The sequence below is a fragment of the Crinia signifera genome, chromosome 2 (genome assembly GCF_055691185.1).
Source record: "Crinia signifera chromosome 2, ASM5569118v1, whole genome shotgun sequence".
Lineage (NCBI taxonomy): Eukaryota > Metazoa > Chordata > Amphibia > Anura > Myobatrachidae > Crinia > Crinia signifera.
The window spans coordinates 4967188-4979293 of NC_139218.1; the positions used below are offsets into that span (position 1 = coordinate 4967188).

The 12106-nt window shown below is 48.9% G+C and overlaps 1 protein-coding gene across 4 annotated transcripts in view; it reads right to left on the minus strand.

The window, feature by feature from the left end:
- SPAG17 (sperm associated antigen 17) overlaps positions 1-12106 on the minus strand; it is a 274209-nt gene that overhangs the window by 72849 nt on the left and 189254 nt on the right. For all 4 annotated transcript variants that reach the window (XM_083171479.1, XM_083171477.1, XM_083171480.1 and 1 more), the window contains 2 exons: positions 11695-11937; positions 7478-7632 (listed from right to left, as the gene is read on the minus strand). In XM_083171479.1, the coding sequence (XP_083027605.1) occupies positions 7478-7632; positions 11695-11937 (398 nt within the window). The remainder of the gene's footprint in view (positions 1-7477; positions 7633-11694; positions 11938-12106) is intronic.

The window sequence follows — 12106 nt, forward strand, 5'->3', positions numbered from 1 at the left end:
GGATGGCATGAAGGACACTGTGGTAGTACTGGGATGGTGGAGAACAGATGGAATGAAGGACACAGTGATAGTAGATAGACGGTAGAGAGAGTGGATGGCATGAAGGACACAGTGGTAGTAGGTGGATGGTAGAGAGTGGATGGCATAAAGGACACAGTGACATTACGTAGATAGTAGACAGTGGATGGCATGAAGGACACAGTGATAGTAGGTGGATGGTAGAGAGTTGATGGCATGAAGGACATCGTGACATTAGGCAGATGGTAGGGAGTGGATGGCATGAAGGATACAGTGATAGTAGGTGGATGGTAGGGAGTGGATGGCATGAAGGACACTGTGGTAGTACTGGGATGGTGGAGAACAGATGGAATGAAGGACACAGTGATAGTAGATAGACGGTAGAGAGTGGATGGCATGAAGGACACAGTGGTAGTAGGTGGATGGTAGAGAGTGGATGGCATAAAGGACACAGTGACATTAGGCAGATGGTAGGGAGTGGATGGCATGAAGGACACTGATTGTAGGTGGATGGTAAACAGTAGATGGCATAAAGGACACAGTGACATTAGGTAGATGGTAGAGAGTGGATGACATGAAGGACACAGTGATAGTAGGGAGTGGATGGCATGAAGGACACTGTGGTAGTACTGGGATGGTGGGGAACAGATGGAATGAAGGACACAGTGATAGTAGATAGACGGTAGAGAGAGTGGATGGCATGAAGGAAACAGTGGTAGTAGGTGGATGGTAGAGAGTGGATGGCATGAAGGACACAGTGACATTAGGCAGATGGTAAGAAGTGGATGGCATGAAGGACACAATGATAGTAGGTGGATGGTAGGGAGTGAATGGGATGAAGGACACAGTGCCAGTATGGGGATGATGGAGAAGAGATGGGATGAAGGACACAGTGCTAGTACAGGGATGGTGGAGAACGGATGGGATGAAGGACACAGTGGTAGTACAGGGGTGGTGGAGAATGGATGAGATGAAGGACACAGTGGTAGTAGGGGTATGGTAGGGAGTAGATGGCATAATGGACACAGTGGTAGTATGGGGATTGTGGGAAACGGATGGCATGAAGGACACAGTGGTAGTAGGGGGGTGGTAGGGAGTGGATGGCATAATGGACACAGTGGTAGTACGGGATTGTGGAGAAAGGATGACATGAAGGACACAGCGGTAGTACGGGGATGGTGGAGAACGGATAGGATGAAGGACACAGTTGTAGTATGGGGGAGAATGGATAGCATGAAGGACACAGTGGTAGTACGGGGATGGTGGAGAATGGATGGATTGAAGGACACAGTGGTACAGTAGTACGGGATGCTGGAGAACGGATGGAATGAAGGACACAGTGGTAGTATGGGATGGTGCAGCGCGGATGGAATGAAGGACACAGTGGTAGTACGGGATGGTGGAGCACGGATGGAATGAAGGACACAGTGGTAGTACGGGATGGTGGAGCGCGGATGGAATGAAGGACACAGTGGTAGTACGGGATGGTGGAGCACGGATGGAATGAAGGACACAGTGGTACAGTAGTACGGGATGCTGGAGAACGGAGGGAATGAAGGACACAGTAGTAGTACGGGATGGTGGAGCACGGATGGAATGAAGGACACAGTGGTAGTACGGGATGGTGCAGCACGGATGGAATAAAGGACACAGTGGTACAGTAGTACGGGATGCTGGAGAACAGAGGGAATGAAGGACACAGTGGTACAGTAGTACGGGATGCTGGAGAACGGAGGGAATGAAGGACACAGTGGTAGTACGGGATGGTGGAGCACGGATGGAATGAAGGACACAGTGGTAGTACGGGATGGTGCAGCGCAGATGGAATGAAGGACACAGTGGTACAGTAGTACGGGATGCTGGAGAACGGAGGGAATGAAGGACACAGTGGTAGTACGGGGATGGTGGAGAACAGATGGATTGAAGGACACAGTGGTACAGTAGTACGGGATGCTGGAGAACGGAGGGAATGAAGGACACAGTAACCTGGTCATGTTACAGTTTTTAGGGACATATTTATAGAAAGAAAGTTGCAGTATATCCACCAGAACCACCAGTCCCCATATTGGCTGCTATTTTTGAGAGTTACCCATCTCTGAAATAATTGGACCCTCTAGTAAATGCCGGGGTAAACTTTGGGTTTCTAATAGAGGGATCCATAGGGTCCTTGAAACCTAAAAGAACATATATTCCCACCGGGAACATCCTGCCTGGCAATGGACACTTACAGTATATGCATGTTCTGAGGACCGCGCCAATAGGAACGCACCAGGCTGCAACTTTACCTTTACAAGATCACTGAGTCTGATTCCAGCTACAACAGGATCCTCCCACGTTACTTATTCCAACAGGTGTACCCCTGTATCGCTATATCTAATCTGTATGTGTGCCCGATATATCAGGTGACAGCCCGAATCACCTCCTACCACGTGCCCGCTGTCACCCTGTGGAATGCCCACGTACCCTCGGATTGCCACCCAGCCTTTAGGATCACCCTTAATACTCTGCTCCCCTCCTAACCCTCCAGCATGTGTATTCCATGTCTCTTCTGTCCTCAATCTTTCTGACCACAGTGCTATGGATTTTCAGCTCTTGGACTCAGGGCGCTTTCTGCTTTCTCTATGTAATTATGTATTACTGTTAACTGGCTGTATTGGCTTTGTACATATGGAGTGTGTAGTGTGACCTATCCCATGCACAGGGCTGTGGAGACCTTCTGGCATCGTGTAGTGTGACCTATCCCATGCACAGGGCTGTGGAGACCTTCTGGCATCGTGTAGTGTGACATATCCCATGCACAGGGCTGTGGAGACCTTCTGGCATCGTGTAGTGTGACCTATCCCATGCACAGGGCTGTGGAGACCTTCTGGCATCGTGTAGTGTGACATATCCCATGCACAGGGCTGTGGAGACCTTCTGGCATCGTGTAGTGTGACCTATCCCATGCACAGGGCTGTGGAGACCTTCTGGCATCGTGTAGTGTGACATATCCCATGCACAGGGCTGTGGAGACCTTCTGGCATCGTGTAGTGTGACCTATCCCATGCACAGGGCTGTGGAGACCTTCTGCCATCGTGTAGTGTGACATATCCCATGCACAGGGCTGTGGAGACCTTCTAGCATCGTGTAGTGTGACCTATCCCATGCACAGTGCTGTGGAGCCCTTCTGGCATTGTGTAGTGTGACCTATGCCATGCACGGGGCTGTGGAGACCTTCTGGCGTTGTGTAGTGTGACCTATCCCATGCACGGGGCTGTGGAGACCTTCTGGCGTCGTGTAGTGTGACCTATCCCATGCACGGGGCTGTGGAGACCTTCTGGCGTCGTGTAGTGTGACCTATCCCATGAACGGGGCTGTGGAGACCTTCTGGCGTCGTGTAGTGTGACCTACCCCATGCACGGGGCTGTGGAGACCTTCTGGCGTCGTGTAGTGTGACCTATCCCATGCACGGGGCTGTGGAGACCTTCTGGCGTTGTGTAGTGTGACCTATCCCATGAACAGGGCTGTGGAGACCTTCTGGCGTAGTGTAGTGAGACCTATCCCATGAACAGGGCTGTGGAGACCTTCTGGCGTAGTGTAGTGAGACCTATGCCATGTACGGGGCTGTGGAGACCTTCTGGCGTTGTGTAGTGTGACCTATCCCATGCACGGGGCTGTGGAGACCTTCTGGCGTTGTGTAGTGTGACATATCCCATGCACGGGGCTGTGGAGACCTTCTGGCGTTGTGTAGTGTGACCTATCCCATGCACGGGGCTGTGGAGACCTTCTGGCGTTGTGTAGTGTGACCTATCCCATGCACAGTGCTGTGGAGACCTTCTGGCGTTGTGTAGTGTGACCTATCCCATGCACGGGGCTGTGGAGCCCTTCTGGCGTTGTGTAGTGTGACCTATCCCATGCACAGTGCTGTGGAGACCTTCTGGCGTTGTGTAGTGTGACCTATCCCATGCACAGTGCTGTGGAGCCCTTCTGGCGTTGTGTAGTGAGACCTATCCCATGCACAGTGCTGTGGAGACCTTCTGGCGTTGTGTAGTGTGACCTATGCCATGCACAGTGCTGTGGAGACCTTCTGGCGTAGTGTAGTGTGACCTAGGCCATGCACAGTGCTGTGGAGACCTTCTGGCGTTGTGTAGTGTGACCTATCCCATGCACAGTGCTGTGGAGACCTTCTGGCGTAGTGTAGTGTGACCTATCCCATGCACAGTGCTGTGGAGCCCTTCTGGCGTTGTGTAGTGTGACCTATCCCATGCACAGTGCTGTGGAGCCCTTCTGGCGTAGTGTAGTGTGACCTATGCCATGCACGGGGCTGTGGAGCCCTTCTGGCATCGTGTAGTGTGACCTATCCCATGCACGGGGCTGTGGAGACCTTCTGGGGTTGTGTAGTGTGACCTATCCCATGCACAGTGCTGTGGAGACCTTCTGGCGTTGTGTAGTGTGACCTATCCCATGCACAGTGCTGTGGAGACCTTCTGGCGTTGTGTAGTGTGACCTATCCCATGCACAGTGCTGTGGAGACCTTCTGGCGTTGTGTAGTGTGACCTATCCCATGCACAGTGCTGTGGAGACCTTCTGGCGTTGTGTAGTGTGACATATCCGATGCACGGGGCTGTGGAGACCTTCTGGGGTTGTGTAGTGTGACCTATGCCATGCACAGGGCTGTGGAGACCTTCTGGCGTTGTGTAGGGAGACCTATCCCATGCACAGTGCTGTGGAGCCCTTCTGGCGTTGTGTAGTGTGACCTATCCCATGCACAGTGCTGTGGAGCCCTTCTGGCGTTGTGTAGTGTGACCTATCCCATGCACAGTGCTGTGGAGCCCTTCTGGCGTTGTGTAGTGAGACCTATCCCATGCACAGTGCTGTGGAGCCCTTCTGGCGTTGTGTAGTGTGACCTATCCCATGCACAGTGCTGTGGAGACCTTCTGGCGTTGTGTAGTATGACCTATGCCATGCACAGTGCTGTGGAGACCTTCTGGCGTAGTGTAGTGTGACCTATGCCATGCACAGTGCTGTGGAGACCTTCTGGCTTTGTGTAGTGTGACCTATCCCATGCACGGGGCTGTGGAGACCTTCTGGCATTGTGTAGTGTGACCTATGCCATGCACGGGGCTGTGGAGACCTTCTGGCGTTGTGTAGTGTGACCTATGCCATGCACAGTGCTGTGGAGACCTTCTGGCGTTGTGTAGTGTGACCTATGCCATGCACAGTGCTGTGGAGACCTTCTGGCGTAGTGTAGTGTGACCTATGCCATGCACAGTGCTGTGGAGACCTTCTGGCGTTGTGTAGTGTGACCTATCCCATGCACAGTGCTGTGGAGACCTTCTGGCGTAGTGTAGTGTGACATATCCCATGCACAGTGCTGTGGAGCCCTTCTGGCGTTGTGTAGTGTGACCTATCCCATGCACAGTGCTGTAGAGCCCTTCTGGCGTAGTGTAGTGTGACCTATCCCATGCACAGGGCTGTGGAGACCTTCTGGCGTTGTGTAGTGTGACCTATGCCATGCACGGGGCTGTGGAGACCTTCTGGCGTTGTGTAGTGTGATTTATCCCATGCACAGTGCTGTGGAGACCTTCTGGCGTTGTGTAGTGTGACCTATGCCATGCACAGTGCTGTGGAGACCTTCTGGCGTAGTGTAGTGTGACCTATGCCATGCACAGTGCTGTGGAGACCTTCTGGCGTAGTGTAGTGTGACCTATGCCATGCACAGTGCTGTGGAGACCTTCTGGCGTTGTGTAGTGTGACCTATCCCATGCACAGTGCTGTGGAGACCTTCTGGCGTAGTGTAGTGTGACCTATCCCATGCACAGTGCTGTGGAGCCCTTCTGGCTTAGTGTAGTGTGACCTATGCCATGCACGGGGCTGTGGAGACCTTCTGGAATTTTGTAGTGTGACCTATCCCATGCACGGGGCTGTGGAGACCTTCTGGCATTGTGTAGTGTGACCTATCCCATGCACAGAGCTGTGGAGACCTTCTGGTGTTGTGTAGTGTGACCTATCCCATGCACAGGGCTGTGGAGACCTTCTGGCATCGTGTAGTGTGACCTATCCCATGCACAGGAGTGTGGAGACCTTCTGGCGTTGTGTAGTGTGACCTATCCCATGCACGGGGCTGTGGAGACCTTCTGGCGTTGTGTAGTGTGACCTATGCCATGCACAGTGCTGTGGAGACCTTCTGGCATCGTTTAGTGTGACCTATCCCATGCACAGGGCTGTGGAGACCTTCTGGCGTTGTGTAGTGTGACCTATCCCATGCATGGGGCTGTGGAGACCTTCTGGCGTTGTGTAGTGTGACCTATGCCATGCACAGTGCTGTGGAGACCTTCTGGCGTTGTGTAGTGTGACCTATCCCATGCACAGTGCTGTGGAGACCTTCTGGCATCGTTTAGTGTGACCTATCCCATGCACAGGGCTGTGGAGACCTTCTGGCGTTGTGTAGTGTGACCTATCCCATGCACAGGGCTGTGGAGACCTTCTGGCGTTGTGTAGTGTGACCTATCCCATGCACAGTGCTGTGGAGACCTTCTGGCGTTGTGTAGTGTGACCTATCCCATGCACGGGGCTGTGGAGACCTTCTGGCGTTGTGTAGTGTGACCTATCCCATGCACAGTGCTGTGGAGACCTTCTGGCGTTGTGTAGTGTGACCTATCCCATGCACAGGGCTGTGGAGACCTTCTGGCGTTGTGTAGTGTGACCTATCCCATGCACAGTGCTGTGGAGACCTTCTGGCGTTGTGTAGTGTGACCTATCCCATGCACAGGGCTGTGGAGACCTTCTGGCATTGTGTAGTGTGACCTATCCCATGCACAGTGCTGTGGAGACCTTCTGGCGTTGTGTAGTGTGACCTATCCCATGCACGGGGCTGTGGAGACCTTCTGGCGTCGTGTACTGTGACCTATCCCATGCACAGTGCTGTGGAGACCTTCTGGCGTTGTGTAGTGTGACATATCCCATGCACAGGGCTGTGGAGACCTTCTGGCATCGTGTAGTGTGACCTGTCCCATGCACAGGGCTGTAGAGACCTTCTGGCGTTGTGTAGTGTGACCTATCCCATGCACAGGGCTGTAGACACCCTCTGGCGTTGTGTAGTGTGACATATCCCATGCACAGGGCTGTGGAGACCTTCTGGCATCGTGTAGTGTGACATATCCCATGCACGGGGCTGTGGAGACCTTCTGGCGTTGTGTAGTGTGACCTATCCCATGCACAGGGCTGTGGAGACCTTCTGGCGTTGTGTAGTGTGACATATCCCATGCACGGGGCTGTGGAGACCTTCTGGCGTTGTGTAGTGTGACCTATCCCATGCACAGGGCTGTGGAGACCTTCTGGCGTTGTGTAGTGTGACATATCCCATGCACGGGGCTGTGGAGACCTTCTGGCGTCGTGTAGTGTGACCTATCCCATGCACAGTGCTGTGGAGACCTTCTGGCTTCATGTACATTAGAGGTAATAATAATACACAGGATACCTGAAGCTGACGTTGGAGTGGAGGGCCATGTCCCAGGTCTCCTGGCTCTGACGGAAGGGGCTCATAGGGTTGTGCAGGACGATCAGCAAGGAGTTGTCCTGGGTGTAATAGTAGGAGTCCAGGCATCTGTAAGACTGTCCGGCGCCCTGCAGGACCTGCAGCGAGGGGAGAAGGACGTTACACCAGCACATAGCATTCCCCAATTCCTATTATATGAAACACAAAGGAATGGGTGTAAAAGGATGAGGGCACAGACAGCGGTCACAGCTGGGCAGGCAATATTTGTTGCTGTGTCGCTGGTGCATGTAGTGCATCCACCTCACTGTGCCTAGCTTCCTGAGTTCCAGGGGTTACTAACGCATCATATGGTATATACAGACATAGCGCTGCATAGTACTATACTGGTGTACATAGGGGTCTAGGCTGGTGTTATCACAGCACAGGTATAACCTCTATAGTATATACAGACATAGCGCTGCATAGTACTATACTGTATATATAGACATAGCGCTGCATAGTACTATACTGTGTACATAGGGGTCTAGGCTGGTGTTATCACAGCACAGGTATAGCATCTATAGTATATACAGACATAGCGCTGCATAGTAATATACTGTATATACAGACATAGCGCTGCATAGTACTATACTGTATATACAGACATAGCGCTGCATAGTACTATACTGGTGTACATAGGGGTCTAGGCTGGTGTTATCACAGCACAGGTATAGCATCTATAGTATATACAGACATAGCGCTGCATAGTACTATACTGGTGTACATAGGGGTCTAGGCTGGTGTTATCACAGCACAGGTATAACGTCTATAGTATATACAGACATAGCGCTGCATAGTACTATACTGTATATATAGACATAGCGCTGCATAGTCCTATACTGTGTACATAGGGGTCTAGGATGGTGTTATCACAGCACAGGTATAGCATCTATAGTATATACAGACATATCGCTGCATAGTACTATAGTGTATATACCGACATAGCGCTGCATAGTACTATACTGGTGTACATAGGGGTCTAGGCTGGTGTTATCACAGCACAGGTATAACCTCTATAGTATATACAGACATAGTGCTGCATAGTACTATACTGGTGTACATAGGGGTCTAGGCTGGTGTTATCACAGCACAGGTATAACCTCTATAGTATATACAGACATAGCGCTGCATAGTACTATACTGTATATACAGACATAGCGCTGCATAGTACTATACTGGTGTACATAGGGGTCTAGGCTGGTGTTATCACAGCACAGGTATAGCATCTATAGTATATACAGACATAGTGCTGCATAGTACTATACTGGTGTACATAGGGGTCTAGGCTGGTGTTATCACAGCACAGGTATAACCTCTATAGTATATACAGACATAGTGCTGCATAGTACTATACTGGTGTACATAGGGGTCTAGGCTGGTGTTATCACAGCACAGGTATAACCTCTATAGTATATACAGACATAGTGCTGCATAGTACTATACTGGTGTACATAGGGGTCTAGGCTGGTGTTATCACAGCACAGGTATAACCTCTATAGTATATACAGACATAGCGCTGCATAGTACTATACTGTATATATAGACATAGCGCTGCATAGTACTATACTGTATATACAGACATAGCGCTGCATAGTACTATACTGTATATACCGACATAGCGCTGCATAGTACTATACTGGTGTACATAGGGGTCTAGGCTGGTGTTATCACAGCACAGGTATAGCGTCTATAGTATATACCGACATAGCGCTGCATAGTACTATACTGTGTACATAGGGGTCTAGGCTGGTGTTATCACAGCACAGGTATAGCGTCTATAGTATATAGAGACATAGCGCTGCATAGTACTTTACTGTATATACAGACATAGCGCTGCATAGTCCTATACTGTGTACATAGGGGTCTAGGCTGGTGTAATCACAGCACAGGTATAGCATCTAGAGTAACCTCATCCCCTCTATAAATTCAACAAAAAAAAGCCACCATGGTTGGACAAAGAAGTAAGGTCAGCTATCAACAATAAAACCAGAGCCTTTAAATTCTATAAAAATAACTTGAATGAGGAGGCGTTCGCAAAATACAAAGAATCAAACAAAACTTGTAAAGGGGTAATCAATGCAGCTAAAATATTATATGAAGAGTGCATAGCCACTGAAAGCAAAACCAACCCAAAGAAGTTTTTTAAATACATAAATAGTAAACGTTTAATTAAGGAAAACATAGGCCCACTAACTGATACTAGTGGAAAAAGTGTTACCGAGGACAAGGGAAAAGCAAAACTGTTAAATGAGTTCTTCTCATCAGTATTTACTAAGGGAGAGCAGACTGTGGAACGAACATTTACCACAAACGGGACAAATAAGCCAGATCTCATTGTAGATTTCACGCCGAAGGAAATAATACTGAGGCTAAGCAAACTCAAAACAAATAAGTCACCAAGGCCAGATGGGATTCATCCAAGGGTATTAATGGAATTAAGGGATGAACTAGCTACCCCCCTACATTATATCTTTAGCAAGTCACTATCGTCAGGTATAGTACCAAAAGATTGGAGAATAGCAGAGGTAGTGCCAATATTCAAAAAAGGAAAAAAGGAAGATCCCGCTAATTACAGACCCGTTAGTTTAACATCAATTGTGGGTAAACTATTTGAAGGATTTTTAAGGGATGGTATCCAGGAATATTTAGATCATCACTGTCTACTCAGTGCTAACCAACATGGGTTCGTGAAAAATCGTTCATGCCAAACTAATCTACTAGGGTTCTATGAAGAGGTTAGCAAAAACCTCGATAATGGAAATGCTGTAGATGTGATTTTCCTAGATTTCGATAAAGCATTTGATACTGTCCCACACAAGAGATTGATTAATAAAATGGAGAACCTAGGATTGGGTGAAAATATCTGCAGATGGGTAGGGAATTGGCTATGTAATAGAGAACAAAGAGTGGTTGTGAATGGTGCCGTATCAGATATGATACCGGTACTAAGTGGAGTGCCACAGGGTTCGGTTTTGGGGCCCATTTTGTTTAACATTTTTATTAACGATATTGGGATAGGGTTACTCAGCAATGTATCCATCTTTGCGGACGATACAAAACTTAGCAAAGTCATCAAATCATCAGAAGATGTCACCATGCTTCAAAATGATTTTGCAATTCTAGATGAGTGGGCAAAAAAAGATGAGGTTCAATGTAGATAAATGTAAGGTTATGCACCTTGGGAGACACAACCAGTGTGCAAGTTACAACCTTAGCGGAGAGGAACTGGGTAATTCCATACTTGAAAAGGACCTAGGAGTCCAAATAGACAGCAAACTAGGATGTAGTGCCCATTGTAATGTAGCTACAAAAAAGGCCAACAAAATTCTGGCATGTATCAAGAGGGGAATGGAAACTAGGGACTCAAGGGTAATTATGCCACTATATAAAGCATTGGTGAGACCTCACCTAGAGTACGGAGTACAGTTCTGGGCCCCACACTATAAAAAGGACATCATAGAATTAGAAAAAGTCCAAAGGCGAGCAACAAAGCTTATTAGGGGAATGGAGAATTTAAGCTACGGGGAGAGATTAAGAAATTTGGGACTATTTACATTAGAAAAGAGACGTTTAAGGTGGGACATGCTCAACATGTACAAGTATATCAAGGGCCAATATAAGGAACTGTCACGCACCCTCTTTTCTACTAGAAAGGAATCTAGGACGCGAGGGCATGAGTATAGATTAGAAGAAAAAAGATTTCATTCAGCTAGTAGAAAGAATTTCTTTACGTTAAGAACAGTCAAACTCTGGAACTCTCTTCCCAGAGAGGTGGTAACGGCTGGCTCATTAAATGCGTTCAAGGCAAAGTTGGACAAACATTTACTGGAGGAAAACACCCATGGGTACAAATAAGAAATATAATTTGTCTGTAAAATACCAGAACCTACCAAATCAGCAATGGATATCTATACCAGGTTGAACTAGATGGACGCAAGTCTTTTTTCAGCCTTACCTACTATGTAACTATGTAACTATGTATACAGCAGTATGCACACACAATATATATATAATAATACAGTCATTCAGTATTAGGCATTAGCATCCAATGGAAGCTGAGGGACCATCTGCATCTGGTTAGTGGCCACTTCTGTTCTAGGTAAATGAATGAGGTCCCCTGAGGTGTTAGCATGAAGATATTGGGGGCCGTAGACCAGTACCTGGCAGAGAATGGCAGGGTCGTAGTGTTCTGTATAACACCAGTCACTGAGGCACCTCTTCTGCGTCCTCTGTATGTCTATAAAGTCAGCCGGCGGGGTCTCCTGCCCTCTGGTATCCCGCGGGGTCTCCGGCCCTCTGGTATCCCGCGGGGTCTCCGGCCCTCTGGTATCCTCCGGCCCTCTGGTATCCTGCGGGGTCTCCGGCCCTCCGGTATCCCGCGGGGTCTCCGGGCCACTGATAAACTGCACAGAGACAAGGAGGAGACGTGGTTATCGGGATTCTGTGCCTGTATCACACAGCAACTGGTTACTCATGCTCAACGAAAGCGCCAAATGTCAGAACCATACATATACATAACATATAGATATAGACATTAGTAACTGTATATGTACAATGTTCATACACTAATGT